This window comes from Pituophis catenifer, unplaced genomic scaffold (assembly GCF_029215685.1).
Source record: "Pituophis catenifer annectens isolate HBS135680 unplaced genomic scaffold, rPitCat1.0.hap2 SCAF_2, whole genome shotgun sequence".
Taxonomy (NCBI): domain Eukaryota; kingdom Metazoa; phylum Chordata; class Lepidosauria; order Squamata; family Colubridae; genus Pituophis; species Pituophis catenifer.
The window spans coordinates 124,501,018-124,522,884 of NW_027256882.1; the positions used below are offsets into that span (position 1 = coordinate 124,501,018).

The following is a 21,867-nucleotide window of genomic DNA, read 5'->3' on the forward strand; positions in this document are numbered from 1 at the left end:
ATTTTGGTATTTTTGCAATGAATCATAGGAGGCTTCAGATATGAACATCAAAATCGCATGAGATTATAACTTTCAGACTTAAGGACACATAATGTCTTGAGAAGTGAAAGCTGTTATTTCATGAGATTTAGATCTTTTACCAAATCTGAGCCATCTACTTTTTTCTCCTTGTTTTTATTCATTGGCTCCCACAGATGAAATGCTATTAGCCTCCTGAGTAGAGGATTTTTTGTTTTTGTTTTTTGCATGAATAAGGTGTTTGTTGGCATTCTCCACAGGAATCATTCAAGTGACACCTGCTTATTCACTGTTTCAAATTTAGCAAAATATTTTCCTTCTTTAGAGTAAACAGTAAAGGAATTGAAAATTTTATTTTTAAGCAACAATAAGCAAAAGATTAATAATTTGAGGAAGAAATAAATATTAAGAAAATATGAATTACCAATAGTGTACAAGACACAGTGAGGCAGAGACAGAAACAAATAGCTAAGTAGCATCAGATATATATATAAATGTAAATCACATGATCTTTCCCTTCCTGGATAATAGGGATTAATCTACTGTTCATTTCAAATCGAGCACATAATATTTTGCTGCACTTCTATTAGTGGCCCTTGATGAGCTTTCCTGGTAGGACTAGAAGGCAAAAGGATTGTGTAACTTTTATTTTAATTTTTCAGAGTACCTCAAAGCAGGGATTCTCACTGTAATTCATAACCCAGAGAGTTATGAGCAATAAACTACCATTTTTAAAAAATCCAGATTGTATTTATGCAGTTTAAACATTGTTAAAATGTGCTCTAGTTTTGCCCATGCAAGGCTCAAAAGTTTGACAACTCTGATGATATACAAATTAAATTATTAAATTGTTAGCTTTGTGACTGGAAGGAGGGATGAGTACGATATCAGGGGTCAAAATAGCAAACCTCTGACTTAATGGCTTGTGAAATTAAAACTTTTCTGTTTGCTGCATAGCAACAACTTTTCAGATATAGCATACCACGTAAAGACAAATAATGCTGTTTTATTTGTATCAATATATCATGGGCAAAAAAATTAGGCCAACAACACTTCTAAACTGAAATATCCAAAATTATCAAATGGGTCAGAAAAGCAAGCTCATGTTTTAAAATGCAGCTACTCACTTGCAAAGCTTTTTCAAAGTGCAATAGAAAAAAATGAGACTATTTGATGCAGTAGCAACTGAATAGTATGCACACAAGAACACTTGCCTTGTGCAGCTAACACTTAAGGCTAGGATGAAATGAAAAGTTCATGCTGGCCTATAAGCAAAAGGAAAAAAAATGATATTTTTCCTATAGATTCAAGTCCTGCTTTTAGGAGCACCGTTCATACATTCACCTGGTGCTTCAGGAAAACCAGGAACATTGTCATAGAAAGAGGCTCTCTGAATATTGTGAATGTCTGTGGCACAGAAACAGCAAAAATAAAAAGCAGATATAGAAGATAATCCAGTTAGTAAAAAACCACCACTCAGAATTTCAATGAAGCTTTAACAATATACTGTATAGGGATGGTGTATTCATTTCAGAACTCAAAAGACTAATAGCTGGTTGCAGTAACAATTAGATATGAGTAAACATTAGCTTGTATAAAATAAGTCACTTCAGCTTTATATTGATAAAGGGATTAGTGCAAAATATCAGCATATACTCAAAACTAATTCACAGCTCTTCAACATGAAATATTGTTAGCACAATGAGGCATTTAGGCCATTATCCTATGCTTACAACATGACATGGCCGTACATGAATATACCCAACACTTCATGAACTATCAATGAAATGAAAAGATAACACAAGATGGATGTTATAGAATTCACCATATATCCATGCCAAGTGCAAATATTTTGGCTGTTTCTAACATACAAAATCTTTCTAAACAGCCGTTCATATGAAAAACGCTATGCTATAAGTATTAGATATAATCATTGGATATTCATGAACCTACTTTCTTAAATCCATGTGTGTTCAAAAGCAATCTTTGATGTATTTATCTTAATTAGAAAAAAAAACTGCACCATAATGTTTTAACAAATATATGCTGCCTGAGCAGAGTATGCAACACCATTTGTGTCATTACATCTCAAAAGGATATCACAGAAATGAACTTTTCTGTACCCAGTTATCAAAAACCTAGAATTACTTTACAGGGAAAGATTATAACATTTCAACTTTTTCTTTTTGGAAGTAAAGAAAGCAATATGATAGGCTCTTACAAAAGCCCAAACTAAAGAAAGAAATGTCTAAACCATACTAGAATTTCATTAACTTGAATAAGAATGATAAAGATCTAAGAAAATAAAGTATCTCATATAGCCATAATGGCGAACCTATGATAGTAGATAGTGGCTATTATGAGAAGGATATTGGAAAGACTTCTGGCTGATACAATAAGATTTGTGTGCTAATAATGTGATATAAAATTAAGTAGCAAAGTGATAACTGATAATCACATTACTTTATAAGCTTGACAAATCTAAAAACTGTTGTCAAAGCATGCTTATGTTAATCATGTACATCACATGTTAGCAATTTATGAAAACCCTTAGCATAATATCCTGCACTCCAATGGCTTAGAGAGTTAAATGTAAACACATCTTGCAGCCATATATTTTATAGCAAAACCAGATACTTTTAAATAAATGAAACAACCGCTTTAATTTTTGTGATTATCATTTATCTGTAATGGAATCTCTCTGAGAATGATCTGACATAGTAACCAATTCTGTTCAAAACATGGAATCTAACAGTTTAATGCATGAACAAAAAGTGCAGCTAACCATAATGACACATATATAAATGAAATAAATTGTATGGTATGAACAGAGTATCTAATTACAGATAGTCCTTGACTTACGACCATTCATTCAAATTACAAAGGCATTGAAAAACGTGACTTATATATGGTCCTCACACTTACGATCATTGAAACATCTCTGCAGTCAGATGCTGCAATTTGGACACTTGGCAACCAGCCTGTATTTATGATGTCACATTATTGCTTCCGATGGGCAGCACATAAATTTAATAAATAATAGTTGGGTTCACATGATCACGAATGGCAACCTTTCCAGTTGGCTTACAGGCAAGCAAAGTCAATGGGGAAAGCTGGATTTGCTTAATCACTACATGATTCACTTAACAACCACAGCAAAAAAGACAATAAAATTGAGATGGTCCTATGATGACTCTCTTAACAACCGCATTGCTTAGTCATGAAAGTCCTGATCCCAACTGTGGTCATAATTAAAGACTATCTGTACAAATTTTGGTAAACAATATTTGAGCAATCACATAGTAGTTTGACTACATAGAATTATATCTTTCCTGAGTTTGGAGCAGATTCTTACCATCTTTCCAAAGTTCTGCAACAAATCTGTCAGAAGACTGGTGCAGAAGAGTTGCCACATTATCATTCAGTGGGTCCATATTTTTCATTAGCCATTCATCTGCCTTGTAATCCACCTGGAATGAAGCAAATGGGGAATTTAGTAAATCCCGGGAAAACTAAACTGTTTCTGCTCACATCAGTAGCTTCAAATGCCTCTATTCATTGGAGTCATTTTCAATGAAATCCTTTTAGATTAATAACTGCTTGGCTATTAACAAGGTCAATGGAGGGAGACGAGCTACTAGACAGAGTTCCATCATCACGTATTATTAAATAAGTAATTGACATTCTAAGGATTAGTTACTTTAAACAGAAACAATTTGTTGCAACAGATCTAGAAATCTTGTGCTATAGGTCAACCACATTTTATTTATTTAGGTCCTTTTTAAAAAAAAATGTTTTAATTATTTTTTATAATCATGATTATGTATGCAAATTAGAAGTCAAAACAGCTAACGGCTCTATTATATCTAAATTCCAACAGTCTCTTCAAAGGGGAAGTCTGAAAAATGGTTAGACTATACAGTGATTATTTCTTACCCTTCCTGCATAATGGATAATGCAGAAGTCTGCCTTGTCCTTCAGCTGCCGAGGTTTTTGGAATTTGGAATGAGTACCTTGCTCTTGGACTAGTTTTTCTACAAATGTCTTGTCAGTTGCTTTAGGGAACCAGCATTCTTCATCCAGCAAAGCCAATACACCTGGAGGGTTAGCCTAATTTAAAAATAAAATAAAATACATAGACTATTACTAGTTATTTATTTTCTTCTTACATTTATCATATAATGTGGAAACATACTGCTAAAGCAGAACAAATTATATGTATGAAAATCAGAAAGATTTCTATTTTAACAGATGATAAGAAAAAATAAGATTAAAAGCAATAAATCCAGAGTCCAATCACAATTTATTGTAACTCTTATTGTAGCTACAGTATACAAATATTTGTTATAATGTATGTTATATAATTAAAACTGGATGGGGAGAAACAGACTCAGGCTCAACCCCTCCAAGACCAAGTGGCTGTGGTTTCCGGTGTCCCGATATAGTCAGTTGGTGCCATCACTGACTATTGGGGGCAAGTTATTGGCCCCCACAGAGAGGGCGCGCAACTTGGGTGTCCTCCTGGATACACGGCTGTCTCTGGAAAAACATCTGACGGCTGTGGCCAGGGGGACTTTTTATCAGGTCTGCCTGATTCGCCAGTTGTGTCCCTTTCTGGATCGGGACTCCTTATGCACGGTCACTCATGCTCTCGTCACTTCTCACCTGGACTACTGTAATGCTCTCTTCATGGGGCTCCCCTTGAAGAGCACCCGGAGGCTTCAACTGGTCCAGAATGCAGCCACGTGGATGGTTATGGGAGCAATGTGGTGCTCCCATGTAACACCTCTCCTGCGCGAGCTGCACTGGCTTCCGGTGGTCTTCTGGGTGCGCTTCAAGGTATTGGTTACCACCTTTAGAGTGCTCCATGGCTTAGGACCTGGGTATTTACGAGACCGCCTTCTGCCACCGATAGCCTCCCACCGGCCAGTACGCTCCCACAGAGAGGGGCTCCTCAGGGTGCTGTCAGTCAAACAGTGTCGGCTGGCGGCCCCCAGGGGGAGAGCCTTCTCTGTGGGGGCACCTGCCCTTTGGAACGAACTCCCCCCGGAGATACGGAGGATTCCGGATGTACGCACTTTCCGCCACGCCCTCAAGACTTTTTTATTTCAAAAGCTGGGCTGGCCTAACTCTTTTAATTGCTAATTTTAATTCGTTTTTAAAAAAGGGGGTGTTTTAATGCGTAAGGGCCAAATTCATTTAATATGTTTTAAATTGTTTTTTAAATTTTATATATCGTTATGTGTTTTATTTGGCTGTTCACCGCCCTGAGTCCTTCGGGAGAAGGGCGGTATATAAATCTAATAAATACAAATACAAATACAAAACTGTCAGAACATAAATGGTTTCATTAAAGCAAGTAGCGCATAAAATAAATTATTGTGAAAATCAAGACTCAATTTTACAAGTGATGATACTTTGTAAATATTAAACCAAATGTAAAAGGACCACACACTAGAAAAGCTACATTCTGGATCACAGATTAAAATACAGATTTGATATAAGTTTAGTTTATACTGTTTCATCAATCACTACGAAAGGTTCATTTTGAACTAAACAATCTGAATATGTTAAAACATTATTGTAGTCTAAGGCGGCGGATCTCAACCTTTCTGGCTTGGTGGACAAGTGGGGGAAGGAGAAAGGATGGTTTCGTGTGAGCAGCAGGCATGTGCATGAGCCCACCTCTTGTGCAAATGAAGCTTTGCACACACACACATGCTCATCTGCCATTTGCCCGGTCTGATTCTGGACAGGCCGTGGGCCAGTGATTGGGGATGCCTGGTCTAAAAGACAAGGCTGCTAATTTGTAAATCAGACAATAAGGGAAATAGGAGAGGAAAACTTTGATAGAAAAAACCCATATGTTCAGTTTAGCAAGTGGAAATATCTTGTCTGAGAAAACTACCAGCTGCAAAAAGAAAGGTAGGGATAAAAGAACTTACAGGTCGTTCAATTAAATCAATGCAGGGTTGTAGATCCAGTCCAAAGTCAATAAAATTCCATTCTATGCCCTCCCTTTGATATTCTTCTTGTTCCAAGATAAACATGGTATGGTTGAATAATTGCTGCAGTTTCTCATTGGTATAGTTGATACACAGTTGTTCAAAAGAGTTTAACTGGGAAAATAAGCAAGAAAAGTACATTTTAATTGTGTAGTTTTAATATTTACTATATTGTAGGAAATTTTTAGAGACCATTTATTTATTGTTTTAAACAAACATCAGACAGAGGAGTATGTATCAAGAAAATGTGAGACATGTAAGCAGGCAAGCCATCTCACTGAGAGTTTCCTAAGTCAGAATATGAGCCAGATCAAACTTCAAGCCTCTAAGAAATGTAATCACAGATGGTATGCAGATTTTAAATGTGTAGTGCAGTTCTGATTCACTTTTCGCATTATAAATTCTTGCAGAAATTTATATTATGATATACACATCTGGTACTATGGATGGCTAATGATGGAACCACAAGTTAACAATAATGTTTGATATGTACAGAAAGTGTTTGGTTTTGCTTTGCTTACCTCAAAGATTTCAAATCCAGCAATATCCAAGATGCCAATGAAGGACGCTCCTTGCCTTTTAGTTCTATCTAAAGCTTTGTTAATACGGTGAACAAGCCAACGGAAAAGACGTTCATATGTAGCTTTTGCCAAAGCCTCTACAGCAAAATCTGCCTTTATAAGGGAAGGTGAAGAAATCATAGCTTATAACATGTAAAGATGAGAATTAATATTTTACTGCAAAGAAATTTAGCACAGTAATTTTTGAATACAAAAGGTACAAAGGAATTAAGTTGCATTAAGCAAAAAAGGTATAAGTATGAACTTTAGGAAAAATGTTATCTAGCCTTGTAATTTGTATAGCTCTTATAGAAAGTAATTGGTTTAGATAAATTCAGAATCAATACTGGATTACTTTGAAGCTGTTCAGAACACATGCAAAGACAGAGTCAACAGACAGAAATGAATTACAGATGCCTGTTACAGGTGGTCATGATTTAATGCCCACTTGTTCAGCAATTGTTTCAATTTATGACAGTACTAAACCAGAGGTAATTACAACCTGTCCTTGTACTTATGGCTATAGTAGCTTCCCTATGGTCATGTGAGTATGATTTGCAACCATCCCTGCCAGCCTCTGACAAACAAAGTCGATGGAGAAGCTGGCAGGAAGTTGCAAGCTACTGTCACATGATTTGACATGAACACTTAACAATGACTTAAGAAGGATGGATGGAACTGCTATCATTGAGCAGCAGTCACATGGCTTTTTTTTTCTTTCACTCATGACCCTATTGCTAAATGATGGGAGTTTCTGGTCCCAATTAACACTGTTAAGTGAGGACCAGTGGTGAAATCCAGCAGGTTCTGAAGAACTGGTAGCGGAAATTTTGAGTAGTTCGGAGAACCGGCAAATACCACCTCTGGCTGGCCACAGAGCGGGGTGGGAATGGAGATTTTGCAATATCCTTCCCCCAGGAGTAGGGTGGGAATGGAGATTTTGCAGTATCCTTCCCCTGCTACGCCCACCAAGCCACGCCCACAGAACCAGTAGTAAAAAAAATTGGATTTCACCACTGGTGAGGACTGTCTATTTAGTTCACAGTACTGCCTAAACATACTCACTCATGTTCTAATGAGTGCCGAAACTCTGAAACAATTTGTCACCAGCTGTTGGCAAAGGGAGAGGAAGAGTGCTAAAGTTAGCGCCCAACTGAAACGTATAAATGGGAAAATGTCTCTGAGCTCCAGACAACAGAGCTGGGAAAACAGAATGGAATAGTTTTGCCACTGCTACCGTATCGGTTAATGTAAATTCCAGCGTGCAGCTATGTGCTTTTGAAAGAAAGGAAGGCACAATCCCTTTGTTTGAAGGAATTTAAGAGGAACCGGTCTGTGTGAGAGAATGTGTACATGGATATGTATAATGAGTGTATTATGATAAAAATAACCTCCATCATAGCAGAATGAAAGGATCCATTTCCTATCCTTAAAACGTTAAAATCTTTTCTCAATGCAAACTTTTTGAAAGAGAAGCTATGTGTTAAAGTAGATGTACAGTAAAGATTTTTAAAACTTGGCCAGAACTATATTCCTTTTCATGCCAAAGATAAACAATATAGTCATCTGACATAAAATTTCATAATTTATAAACCGGGTTTCTTAGTTCTACCCAAATTCCTTTTTAAATATTCTCAGCTGAATAAACATCCATCAATGCTAGATTTAAAGAGCTCTTAAAGGTACCCTGTTTCCCCCAAAATAAGACATCCCCTGATAATAAGCCCAATCGGGCTTTTGAATGCATGGCAATAAGGCCAAGCGCTTATTTCAGGGTTCAAAAAAATATAAGACAGGGTTTTATTTTTGGAAAAACACGGTATGCCTAAGAGCTGCATGCATATAAATCTTGCCTCCACTATTCAGTTCTTCTATCCATCTATCCAAAACTGCTTATGTTCAAGTTACTCCTATACCAAAATTCAACACAGAGGCATTGTTGGAGAAGTAGCTAACAGCTACTTCTGGAACACAGAGCAAAACTTTAAAGCTCCAGAACAGAAACCTGATACAGTATTACTGTAATGTAAATCAGGGCTGTCAAACTCCCAGCCTGCGCTGGCCATGCCTACACCCGGTTTAGTGAAGGGGGAAAAAAGTCCCAATACATCATGTGATGCAACCGGGACATGACTTTGACACCCTTGATGTAAATTATAAGCCTTGATAGTACAGGGGTTTAGTGCACCCTGTTATTAACACAGCTGCCTGCAATTTCTGCTGGTTCGAATCTCTCCAAGGCTCAAGGTTGACTCAGCCTTCCATCCTTTCTAAGGTAGGTGAAATGAGGACCCAGTTTGTGGGGGCAATAAGCTGACTTTGTATAAAATATACAAAAGAATGAAGGCTATTGCTTAACGCATTGTAAGCCGCCCTGAGTCTCCGGAGAAGAGCGGCATATAAATCAAATAAAAAAAAAAATTATGCCCATCATCATCACTCTTGCCCCTGCCTCCCAGGATAAAGGAAAATGTTAAATATGTTAGTTGGAAGCACACGGGTACAATAAGATCTATTATTCTGTATTTTAGCTTACTTGTTCTTTAGTTTGGGCTTTTTGGACATAGTCCCTGCCAACTTTAATGCGTGGAGTGAGTATTGCTCGAGTAAATTCCATTACATTCATTCCCAACAGATGGCAGAGCTTCTGTGCAACTACAAAATGAAAGCAATGAAGTCAGTTATTACAATTCTCCTTCAGCAACTGTTTGTGCAATTTATATATTAAAAAATACTCTACTGTTTTCAGATTATCTAGCATCAGGAAAATATTTTCAAGTAAAAATGAAATCCATAGCTCTGCTGTAAAAAAATTTTATGTTGCAAGATTGTAGGGAATGTTCTCAGTGTACTGAGAACTGTAGGTTGTCATTGAAGCCCAGTTGGCCCAAATGTAGACATTTGGGCCAACTGGGCTTCAATGACAACCTACAGTATATATATCAAGAGGGCATCCACCATGCACCTAGCATTTCCCTTGAACTATACTTTGCAAATATTCTTTTTAGCAGAAATGACTCTCAGAAAAACCTGACTCTCAGAAAAGCTATTTTTCCCATTACTCAGTGGGATATTAAAACAATTGAGGAATCCCATGATTATCCACCATTTGAAATGTATGTCACTAAACCAAGTCCAGAATCACAGTGAACTTTGTAGTCCAGCAAGCAAAGATAGACTCGGGGGGGGGGGGGTGAAAATTTTAACCGCGCTCATCCATTAGTATATTTTAACAGTTTCACAAGTTCTTAATTACTAAATTACTTGCAGAAAAAGTATTTCTGAAAACTGGTGGCACTGGTAGCTTCAACCATAGAAAATTAAGAGAGGGAGATCAAATGGTAGTATGACTGAAATGCTTTAATCCATCCTCTCTAGTAATCCCAATGGACGACAGACAAGCTGTGTGGAAGTGAATTGTGGAAAACTAAACACAAGTACATGTTCATGGAAATACTTGTGTGTACTTATCTATATTTACAGCTAGTCCTCAACTTATGACCATAACTGAGCCTGAAACTCCCCCGTGTTTCTAGCAGCTGGCTCCAAAAGTCTCCTGCTGCAAATGCCCCATGCAAAATATCTTGCTTTGATTTTGGGACAAATCTTTTTCAAGCATCCCCCAGAACCCAGAGAAGTCCACTTGGCAGGCAGTTTACGACCTTCCCTGCTGGTTTCTCTATTGACTTTCTGAGGAAGTCAGCAGGGAAGATTCCAAATGGCAATTAGATATGCGAGGCTCTTGGCAATTTGTCGTAAGTGTGAGTGGGTTGCCAGAATGCAACCACAAGATTGTGGCGATGCTGTAATGGCCATACGTTTGGGCAGAGAAAGCTCTTTGTTCAGCGCTGTTGTAATTTCAAACGATTGCTGAATGAATGATCCTTAAGCAAGGACTATCTGTACATACGAATTTGTTATGTTTTCCAACCCACTACCAAAGACAATTTTGCCTATGTCCTTTCAGCAGAAACATTTCAACACCATTCATGCCACTGATATTTTCCTCTCTTCTAAGGAATTATATCTGAAGACATGAAGTCAGGCAGTCAATACAAAATACAGAGTTTTTTAAGTACGCCAGGTGTTTTTGCTTCTAGAAACTGAAACAATAATTTAGAAGTGTGATAACATTCTTACTATAATTCCAGAGGATTTTTCTTTGATTGAGTTTTTGAACAGATACAACTTATCAATTGACCATTATTCACGATTCTATCATTTAAATCATCAGTTTAATCCAACATATAGACAGACATAGATTATATCCATTCTCGGGTTTTTTTAAACTAAGAAACTGGTTAATTAAGAAACTGAAACTCATGCAGTTACACATCCCATTTTTACTTGTATTTTAGAAACTTTGCTGATAAGTCTTCCATGAGATCATAGTTCAAATACTTTTTCAGAGAACAACTGCCTTGATATCAGATTGAAAAATCAATTTTGAAAGCTATAATATGGGCATGCTAACAGAGTATATAAGAATTGTACTTTGTATTCAAACACTTAATATTAGTGTACCACCAAAATTGCTTCTGCAGTAATACAAATAATGCTTAACAAATTATTTATTAAATATCAAATATCAGACATAAGAAGACATATCATATGTCTTATAATAATAAGACATAATAATTTAAAGTAAGGATATCCTTTGCCTGTAAATACTTTTACCTGTATTTTCTGGCATAGATGCCTGATCGGTGTTTCTCTCTTTTTTGAAGGAAATATTCCCAAACTGTAGTACTGAGGATACCACTTTCAACATAGCTAAGATATAAAACAAAATATTTAATAAAATATATTAAGGTAAATGTTTACTCTTTTAATTAATAGGCAGTCAAGATAAAGAGAAAGATGGCTTTAAGAACTGATATGAACTATAGGAACTCCTGTATTTATATACAGACTACAAGCCAAACTAACTGAAAGGTTCATATGGCAAATGCATGTATTCCTGGCCAATATATTCATCCCAGTTGCCATATATTCTGTAGTGGGACCAAAGTGAAAATATATAGAAGGATAATGTCAAGTGTGGGAAATCAGGAGTCCAGAGAGTTCAAATGAATATATAGGTTTATTGCAAGCTTAAGCTCTCTACAAGAATCTGAACTACTAAGAGTCAAAGAAAATTGGTGGTAAATAAGAGATAATTCAAGGTGGGTTGGACTTAGAACTCTTGAGGGGTGAAGGGACTCAAGACTAATGGTGTGTTAGACCCCTCCCTTGGGCTCATCTTGGTCATATCCTACAGATAAGCATATACAAGAACCCAGAGCACTGCATTGGCATGACCAGACTTTTGTGGGTAGAATCAGCATATATTCCTCTACAGTCAGTCTATACTTCATCATCACAAAGTTAGTTAGTTGGTGCCATCACTGACTATTGGGGGCAAGTCATTGGCCCCCATGGAACGGGCTTGCAACTTGGGCGTCCTCCTGGACGCACGGCTGTCTTTAGAAGAGCATATGATGGCCGTGGCCAGGGGGGCTTTCTATCAGGTTCGCCTGATACGCCAGTTGCGCCCTTTTCTGGATCGGGACTCCCTACGCACGGTCACTCAAGCACTCGTCACTTCTCGTCTGGACTATTGTAACGCTCTCTACATGGGGCTCCCCTTAGGGTGCACCTGGAGTATCCAACTGGTGCAGTATGCGGCCGCGCGGGGGATTATGGGAGCGATGGGGCGCTCCCATGTGACTCCTCTCCTGTGTGAGCTGCATTGGCTTCTGGTGGACTTCCATGTGCGCTTCAAGGTGTTGGTGATCACCTTTAAAGCGCTCCATGGCTTAGGGCCGGGGTACTTACGGGACCGTCTTCTGCCATCAATTGTCTCCCACCGGCCAGTTTGCTCCCACAGAGAGGGCCTCCTCAGGGTGCCGTCGGCCAGACAATGTTGGCTGGCGACCCCCAGGGAGAGATCCTTCTCTGTGGTGGCACCTACCCTCTGGAACAATCTACCCCCAGAGATACGAGTGATCCCAGACCTCCAGACTTTTCGTCGGGCCCTTAAAACCTACTTCTTTCAGTTAGCCTGGCTGTCCTGATTTTATGATGGGTTTTTAAAATTTGAAATTGGTTTTAAATTGAAATGTTTTAAATTATGGGCCAAATTTATTTAATTATTTTAAATCTATTTTAACTTTTGTGTATAAAGTGTTTTTCTTTTGGCTGTTCACTGCCCTGAGTCCGAAAGGAGAAGGGCGGTATAGAAATCTGAAAAAATAAAATAAATAAAAAAAATAAAATAAATCTTCAATCTTCAAAAGCTCATCTTTGGCACCTCAGACAAAATTTATTTTTTAAACTAAGATGCTTAAAATGTTAAATTCAGCATTCAAAATGCCACATATTCTTAGGTATGATAATTTGATTCTATTTTTATCAGTTAAAAAAATAAAACACAGGTAGCCCTCAACTTATCACCACAACTGAGCCCAACATTTCTGTTGCTAAGCAAGGCAGCTGGTTAAGTGAGCCACAGCCCACGTTACAACCTTTTTTCCCACAGTTGTTAAGTGAATTGTGTGATCATTAAGCAAATCTGATTTGCTTAATGATCTTACTGATCAATGATTTCCCCATTGATCTTACTTGTCAGAAGTTGACTGGAAAGGTTGCAAGTGGTGATTCCATGACCTCTGCAAACTTCATAAATACATGCCAGTTGTGAAAAGCCTGAATTTTGATCGTATGATCATGGGGATGCCACAATGGTTGTTAAGTGAGAACTAGTCACAAGTCACTTTTTTCAGTACCATTGTAACTTCAAACAGTCACTAAATCGATGGTTGTAAGTCGAGGATGTTGTAAGTCGAGGACTACCTGTATATATTTAGGAATCAGAAAAATAATAGCCTTTTAAAACATACCTAGTATTTCATCATGAGAAAAACCCATGATATGCATGGCCTCCATTGTCTCCTGGAAGTTGTCTTTATCTTGTTGGCCAGGAATGGGTATGTAGCCATTGGACAGAAATCGGTAGTTGTTAAACCCTTCGAGGAGCAAATCAGCTGTAATAGAGGAAAAATGAGTTTTTTTCTCCACAAAAAAATGATGCTACTAGCTGTTGATTTACTCATGTTTAAATGAAGTGTAAATTGTTCACTTCTAGCAATCATTGCTCTTCATTGTTGAAGTTTTCCAAAAATCTTGAAGCCATTGTTTTAATATCAAACTAGGTTTACAAAAGAAATTGGAATAAGCAAAGAATTTTAAAGAAAGTAATTCCTAGTGAATACATGCATCTCTTTATATATTCAAGCTGATATATCTAAATATATCACAGTATAATATCGTCAATAAGAGTTGCATCACCTTAAAGATACGCAGATTGGCTATTCAAGGCAAACTGAAACAAAGAAAATGTCTGATGGATATTCAAATTTGCATACAGTACATTTGCATATGGTGTTTCTGTGTATTACTCTCTCCATCTCTTGAGAAAATTTGTACCTATTCTAAAAAGCAGCTGCCTATGCTAATCCCAGCTGGACTGATCTTTTGTCTAGTGTGGGTACAACAACTGCAGTCCTATTGTATTAATTCAGCTTTGGTTTAAATGCTACATTAACCATCCAATCACTATACTTATTAACTCACCTTTCAAATGTTCACCAGCCCCAGCTAGAAGCTGATAGAAAATGTGAAAAGTCCGTTCATCTTTGGCTTGACGAACTGCACGTGATTTTTCTAATAAATCTGAGCCAGAGCAGTTAAGAATTTTATGAACAACTGCATATTTTATCATGTAATTGAAACTATGTTTTTGGGAAAAAAACAGTACCAAATGGCTGTTTCTAATAATTTAACACAAATTGTCAAAGTAGAGTCAATAAAATTGTCAAGGGTCCTATAATTTCTTCTACAGACTTGTAGTAGAAGTATCAAGCTATCTAGTCTAAATTCTTCGGGTCTTAAAAGTCTCTTGCGCAGAAAAATGCTAACATATATAACATAAATTCCAGGAGCTATGTCTTAAACTGAAGCTAACACCAATAAGGGAGCCAAATCAAAACAAAAAATAAAAAACGCTGTCATAATTGAATAACTTGTAATACAGAGGGAGGCGCATAACTGATAAAAATAGGGCTAAATGCAATTGGTGAGCTTCCTTCCCATAATTCATAATTATATCAAGTAAAATTAAATAAAAAATATAATTCTTTTCTGTCAAGATGGCCTGTCCTCTTTTTGGAGAGCAGCCCACCTTCGGATAGGTACTCTCTAAAGTATTTTAATCAAGCTATCACTGTAGATTTCAAATTGGAACAGAGTTTATCATAACAGTTGTTGAAAAAAGGATACATGTTTCAATGTTGGCCCCAACAATATATCCAGTAACATCAAAATTTATTCTGATGAACTTTCCCTGAAGAGAAAACAAACCAAAATTTAAAATTCATTTTTAGAATATATAAGTTATGCACAGTATAAAATATTTTAAACTGAACAATTAATACTCCTAGGATATAAAAAAAAATAAACATGTATGTTAAAACAAATAAAATTTAACAGTTATTACAATTAGATTCAGAGTACAAATCTTAATTTTAAACTATTGGAAAAATATGAAGTTCAGCCATTGCTGTATTCATTAAATTAATATGTTGATGCATTTTAGGATAACACTATACTTCAGTCTGATAAAAATTCATAATACATTAGGGAACAATCCATCTCCTATTTAGTCCAAAAGTTAAAATCCTTACTACTAAAGATTACTTTTATGCATAAAGAAACTACCATCTGGATCATATTAAAGTATTCATTACAAAAATAGTGCCAAAGCAATTGTGTTTACAACATCAGTGCAGATTTAAAGAAAAATGTAACAAGAAACAGATGCAGAAGTCCTTAACAGAAAAGAATGTCCACATAATTCATGTAATAGAATTGAACAAAACCGAATTCTGAACAAAGGAATTATAAAGTTAACAAATAAGCTACTTATGGGAGTTTGAAAAAGTGTGGCTGAGAGCTCCCCAAATTCTTGCCATTCCATAATTCCTATTATTTTGATAGTTCTTGATTTGATCCTTTCTTGTTGAAAAATTTGCCTTTCTCTTTAAAATCCTGCTCAGAAATATTTCAAACTATATTATTCCTACAGTAATTATACAACCACCATTTTAAGATTCTCATTTGAATGTGAAACACAGATTAAAATAACTCTTTCCCCTACCTTTGTATAAATTTTTAGTTATACTGTCTATGCATGACAGCTATATTCAAGTAGCCAATCCCCAAACCAAAACACACGTCTGGATATTTTGTTCCAAGCTTTTGTGCTCTTTGGGCAGAAGTGGATCAGAGTAAGAAGAATGGGATCAAATCTGATTGAGCACAAGTAAGAACCTTTATTAGGGATTACCTTGTATCAATAAGAGCAACACAACATACTTATTCTTCGCTATTATTGGGTTTGCAGACAACCAACAGGCAAATCTATCACATACTTGGTCCCTTCTGAGGTTAGGAGAAGCTTTGCAGGATCAGAGTACGTATAGTTTTGTCTGGTTATCTGGAGAGAGTTTGAGCCCGTTAGTACTGAGACAGGGTCCTCCAGGGGCTTTGAGTGCTGCCATCTATATTTTAGACCCATGTGCCTCCTGACTGTTTAAGAGCTCAGGGGAGATTTGATAGGAATCATGTGGTGGCGAATGTTTTATTGTGGGGAGGGAAGGTACTGCCTACTTTGCAAGAAAGCAAATCAATAGTTCCTTCTTCAAAAAGCCAACACTGGATCCAACAGGATTGGACAATTTTTGTCAATACCAACCTTTTGTTCCAACCAACACTCCTTTCAGGGGATGTACCAATTGTGTTTGGGGATGACTTCTGATGCTTCGGGACAGTATAATTCTAGCCCTTCTTGGTACTTCACTGTCCTTCAATAACATCAATTTTGGTATCCTTCTGGACCAGTTTATGAATTTGGGAATGGATGGCAGTGGGTCCTTCCTTCCTCTGAGACTAGTTACAACACTTGATGGGAAAGGGATGCCTCAGGGCTAAATTCTCTCCCTATTCCTATTTAACATTTATATGAGTTTTAGGGTTGCTTGAATCTGGAGATCTTCTGTCTTTAACTGTATGTAGATGCAGTACAACTTCCTGGACAGATTTAGTGCACTATTTGGAGTTCTTGTAAATTCATGGCTCCTGCTCAAGGAACAGGTGGCTGTTGTGGTCAGAAAGAACTTTGCATAAATCAATTTGTGCACTCTCATGTCTTGATCATTTCTTGGTTGAACTACTACAATAGGCCTTACATGAGTCTGCCCTTAAAAAGCATGCAGAAGCTGCAGCTGGTTTGGAATGCAGTTGTAGATGCAATTTTTGGTCAAGCAAGATACACCCAAGCAGTATCACTGTTGCATGAATTTCATGGCTTGTAGTAGGCTTCAAGGTGCAATTCACGTTTCTGATTGCCACATTTAAAAGCATGCATGGCCCAAGACCAGTACTTATGTCTTTTTATACTGTCCACATATTGACTATTAAACATCAATTATGTCATATGCAATCCGCCCCATACTGTATTTTCACCAATCCACAGATAACTATACAATTTTATTCCAACTTTCTAAAGTTCAAATATAGATATGAAAGCTTTGGGAAAAAGTTTTTATTGCTTATTCTTCTCCCAAACATACATATCCTTTAAAAAACAACTTAATTCATTTTTCCCCAGCCCTCCAAATCTATAGACCAATTCAAAAAAGCTGATTTAGATTTTAATTGGTACCTATAAGCACGTAAGAACAGGGAATGGGTTAATGGAAAATCCAGACAAGAGTCTACAGTTTGTATATATAAATCAAAATAATTTAGTTGTATATAAAATTGACCACTAAAAACACCTGAGTTTCAAAATTAATGCTAATTCCAGCAATTTCATCATAAAAAATTTATCTAAGAAAATGAATTAATAGTTAAATAATTAAAACCCAGACTTACAAAACGGGAGGAATTATCATTTTTTACAGTTTTCGCATTTCCAAAGGATTCCAGAATAGGATTGGCTTGTAGAAGCTGACGCTCTAGTTCACCCTGAAACATACACAGAAATATGAAGTTATGTCAACCTAATTTAAAAGCAACAGAAATCCCAAGTGCAATTTTTAGTTAGTCTGACTCTATCTTTCAGTTTCAGTATCTTCAGAAATGATTTAATGTTGTTCATCTGAGATTGATGGGCTATAAAAAATAAAGGTAGTTAAAGAATGCTGTTGCTACAAAAATAGTAAACATTCATTAAAGTTAGAATTCATGATTAAACAGCAACGATCACCTTACACATAAAATGCATTTAGTTAATGTATGGCCTCGTTCTCCCACTGCTATCACTGCCCTCAGATGTTTTATCTGATATTTAATTATATGAATCAGAAGTATGCAGAGATAAAGAAAAATACAAAATGTGAATTTAATATTTTTCTTCACAAATGCATAAAGCAGCATACTTATTAGCAATTCCTGCTGTTAAAGAAATATTTCTGTTTTCATACCTAATAAGGCACTCTAACCTGTGCTACTGGTTTGGGTTTAAATGACCAACTTTGTTGAATACAGAAGTCTGTCCCTTGCTTAAGTATTATTCTCCAGTTAGAGTTAAGAATCTACCAATTTTGTAAAATGTAAGAATCTTTTGTAAGATTTTAAGCCTCAGAAAATGTGTGTGAATTATTAGACTATTTAGATCAGAGGTCTCCATAGTTCTCAATTCATGGCAGCCTTGCTGCCTCGGTAATTTTTTAGGATGCCCCATAGGTCAAAACTATGAACTCTGTCAAACTACCAGTTTGCATGGCATTGGACAGATACTGATATCATTATTTCCTGCTTAAAAATTTAAAATATGCTGTTGTGCCTCTCTGTGGCAACATAGCATATAACTTGAGAATCACTTTGGAGTTGGGAAAATTCCTTATGCCATCATAGCCCATCTGAACATTTGTGTATAGCCATTAGCCCACTGAGGAGACAAAGTGCTAGAAGATATTTCAATTTTGTATGGCATTGTAAGGGTGTCGATCAAGTAGAATGAATGATAAATAAAACATAATTGCAAAATGTAAGCTCAAATATATCTGGGGTTTTTTTTTTCAGAACCTTATTTACAGAACACATCTATTTTAGAAATGTTCCTTATGAGATTTTAATTCATAAGATTTGTGTCAACTGCTTCCAAATGCCCTTGAATATTTTGTAATAAATTTTGTCTGATCATAGCTACAGAGACCTTAAAGAGTTTGTGTACTATATTTCACTTCTATGCAGAATATTCTGAAGTGTTTTCTTTATTGTTGTGCTCTGAAAAGCTTAAGGGAAGGTGGATTGTATATAATATTCTGATAACTACTACATATCTCTTCCTTTCAGTAGTTATTCTGATAACTACTATATATCTCTTCTGATAACTACTACATATCACTGAATACCAGGACTTGGATAGCTCCTAAAACTAATGCAGTGTATATAGTACATCTAAAGTGCGAAGATCTTCAAGTTCAATTCCCTTTAGAAAGTTTAGAATCCTTACAATAGCATCTGGCTATCCTTCTGATGAAACCCCAAAAGACAGAACCAGTTGCGCCATGCATCCTGGTGATCAAAGTAACTAAATTCCTTCACAGCCACTTAAACTCACTGGATTTCATTCGCTGGAATGGAAGTAATTTCAACATACAAATTGATGGAGCTTAAGAATGTTTAACTTCAACAGACTGTGCTGTTTATAAACAGCATTTTAGTAAAAATGTGTAATTTTGAAGTGATCCATCTTAACATTTACTAGGACTTCAAGCATCTTTGAGTGCAATTTATATAATGCCTTTCTTGTTCTGCTTGAACACTTAAGGCAGCACACATCTTAAAACAAACTAAAAAAAACTACACAAGTAATAAAACTTGAAAAAAAATATTTTTTTACAGTGACAAAAAGTTATCATTTAAAAAGCTTTCCAATAACAAACTTGTTATTTCATTTAAAATTTTAATTTATGTGCAGCTTACTGCTAGCTCTAGATTTCTCACAAAGTCTGGAAAAAAATGAATCTGGGTAGAATCAAGCCCTAACCAGACAGTTTGTTCATATGAAAATTTAGAGACTCAGCATAAAAAGGTCTAGTCTAATAAACAGAAGCAATCTTCAATGTTTTACAAACAATATAAATTGTTACGGTGAATATGGATGCACTACAAGAATCTAAGATATTTAGTCAAGAATAGGAAAGATCTTAGTTTGGATAATTCCAAATATCTAAAAAGTCCTATCAGACTTTATTTGTAAAAGAAACTTATTTGCCATCCAGATTGTTAAGTATGTTAAATTTTATCTATTTATGATTTACTCTATAAAATGCGTTGAAATGGGGCGTTGGTCCTACCTGATACGCTCCTTCTCGTTGAGTGGAGACAGCAGCCAGTGTGGGTACTACTCATCCAATCAGATTGAAGAACTGAGTCAGCCAACAACTTTAAGTCCCGCCTCTGTTGCCGGGCAGACCCAGCTTTGGCGAAGACTCGTAAGACTGACTCGGCGTGTGGGCACAGAAGGCAGTATCTGCCACCAGGTAAGTAAAGAGAAGAGTAAAACAGACAGAGAAAATACAGCCGGAGAAGGGGGGGTCTGGCTGCTGTCTCCACTCAACGAGAAGGAGCGTATCAGGTAGGACCAACGCCCCTTCTCCATTGAGAGTGGAGACAGCAGCCAGTGTGGGACATACCCCAGTTCACTGTCCCGAGTTCAGGGTGGGAACCGGCTGGTCGGCAACAACAGTCTCCCCGGCAACGACACGCTGAAGCACCCGTCGTCCGAAAGCCGCCTCCGCTGATGCAAACTGATCCAATCGATAATGGCGTATGAAGGGCATCGGTGAAGTCCACGTAGCCGCCCTGCAGATCTCCAACAAGGGCGCCTGGGTCGCCCATGCAGCAGTCGTAGCCGCGCTACGGGTGGAATGAGCGGTCACTCGAGCTGGACGCGGAAGGGATCGAAGGTCGTAGGCCGAAGCGATGGTAAGTCGAATCCAACGACCGACCACAGCTGAGGAGACCTTGCACCCTTGGGAAACGGGCAAAAAAGAGACAAACAGCGACTCCGAACGACGGAAACCAGATGTCCTCTTAATGTAGATCCTCAAAGCCCGTCGCACGTCAAGCGAGTGCCATCTTCGCTCCCGTGGATGAACAGGGCGCGGGCAGAAATTAGGCAGAATGATTTCCTGCGAGCGGTGGAAAACCGAATTGATTTTCGGGACGAAGGTGGGGTCCAAACGGAGAACTACACGGTCCGAATGAAAGACACAAAGGTCAGAACGGATGGATAATGCCGCTATCTCCGAAATACGACGGGCTGACGTTATCGCCACAAGGAAGGAGACCTTGCAGGAGAGTAGACGGAGACTAGTAGTTCGCAAAGGTTCGTACGGGGGACCCATAAGCGACTCCAAAACTAAGGGGAGATCCCATGTAGGGTATCTGTGTACTACAGGAGGACACAAATTCGTAGCTCCCCGCAGAAAACGCCGGATTAGGCGATGATGCGATAATGATGGCAAGGACCCGCAGACCAGGACCGAGGACAACGCGGCCACATGCCTGCGTAACGTGTTGGAAGAGAGGCCTTGTGCCAGGCCCTGCTGCAGAAAACATAAAATGTCCACAATGGATGGCTGAAGAGCGGAAACACCGGACCCGGAACACCAGGAACAGAAGGCACGCCAGGTGGCAGAGTAAATGCGATCCGTAGAAGTGCGGCGCGAGGCTTGCAACGTCTGAATAACGTCCGGCGGGATATGCACCGCTGTCAAAGTGCTCCGCTCAACCGCCAAACGGTCAGGTTGAGCCAGGCGGGGTCCGGGTGTAATAGAGCGCCCTGGGACAGAACGTCGTCCTCGAGGGGGATGCGCCACGATGGGGCCACCGAGAGGGACACAAGGTCCGCATACCAGGGTCTCCGGGGCCAATGAGGCGCTACAAGAACCACTTCCGCCCGCTCGTACAAGATCTTGCGAACCACTCTGGGCAGGAGTGAGGTCGGGGGAAAGGCGTAGAGAAGACCCGCCGGCCATGGAATTCGAAGAGCGTCGACGCCCGCTGCCTGAGGATCTGGGAATCTGGCGAAGAACTGTGGCAGCTGAGCATTCGTGTGCGTTGCAAAGAGGTCGATAACCGGCATGCCGAACCTCCGAGACAGCTCCTGGAAGATTCGGGGATGGAGGCGCCACTCCGCGTTGTCCACTCGACGACGACTCAGCCAGTCC

General features: G+C 38.0%; 1 protein-coding gene across 3 annotated transcripts in view; it reads right to left on the reverse strand.

Annotated features, from left to right (window-relative positions):
- Positions 1–21,867, reverse strand: part of MYH10 (myosin heavy chain 10) — a 92,689-nt gene that overhangs the window by 35,485 nt on the left and 35,337 nt on the right. For 2 of the 3 annotated variants that reach the window (XM_070937453.1, XM_070937451.1), the window contains 10 exons: positions 17,558–17,650; positions 14,903–14,966; positions 14,198–14,296; positions 13,465–13,608; positions 11,261–11,356; positions 9,120–9,238; positions 6,545–6,697; positions 5,964–6,137; positions 3,955–4,128; positions 3,374–3,488 (listed from right to left, as the gene is read on the reverse strand). In XM_070937453.1, the coding sequence (XP_070793554.1) occupies positions 3,374–3,488; positions 3,955–4,128; positions 5,964–6,137; positions 6,545–6,697; positions 9,120–9,238; positions 11,261–11,356; positions 13,465–13,608; positions 14,198–14,296; positions 14,903–14,966; positions 17,558–17,650 (1,231 nt within the window). Of the gene's footprint in view, positions 1–1,362; positions 1,426–3,373; positions 3,489–3,954; positions 4,129–5,963; positions 6,138–6,544; positions 6,698–9,119; positions 9,239–11,260; positions 11,357–13,464; positions 13,609–14,197; positions 14,297–14,902; positions 14,967–17,557; positions 17,651–21,867 lie in introns of all 3 variants that reach the window. The other variant, XM_070937450.1, reaches the window with a different exon arrangement.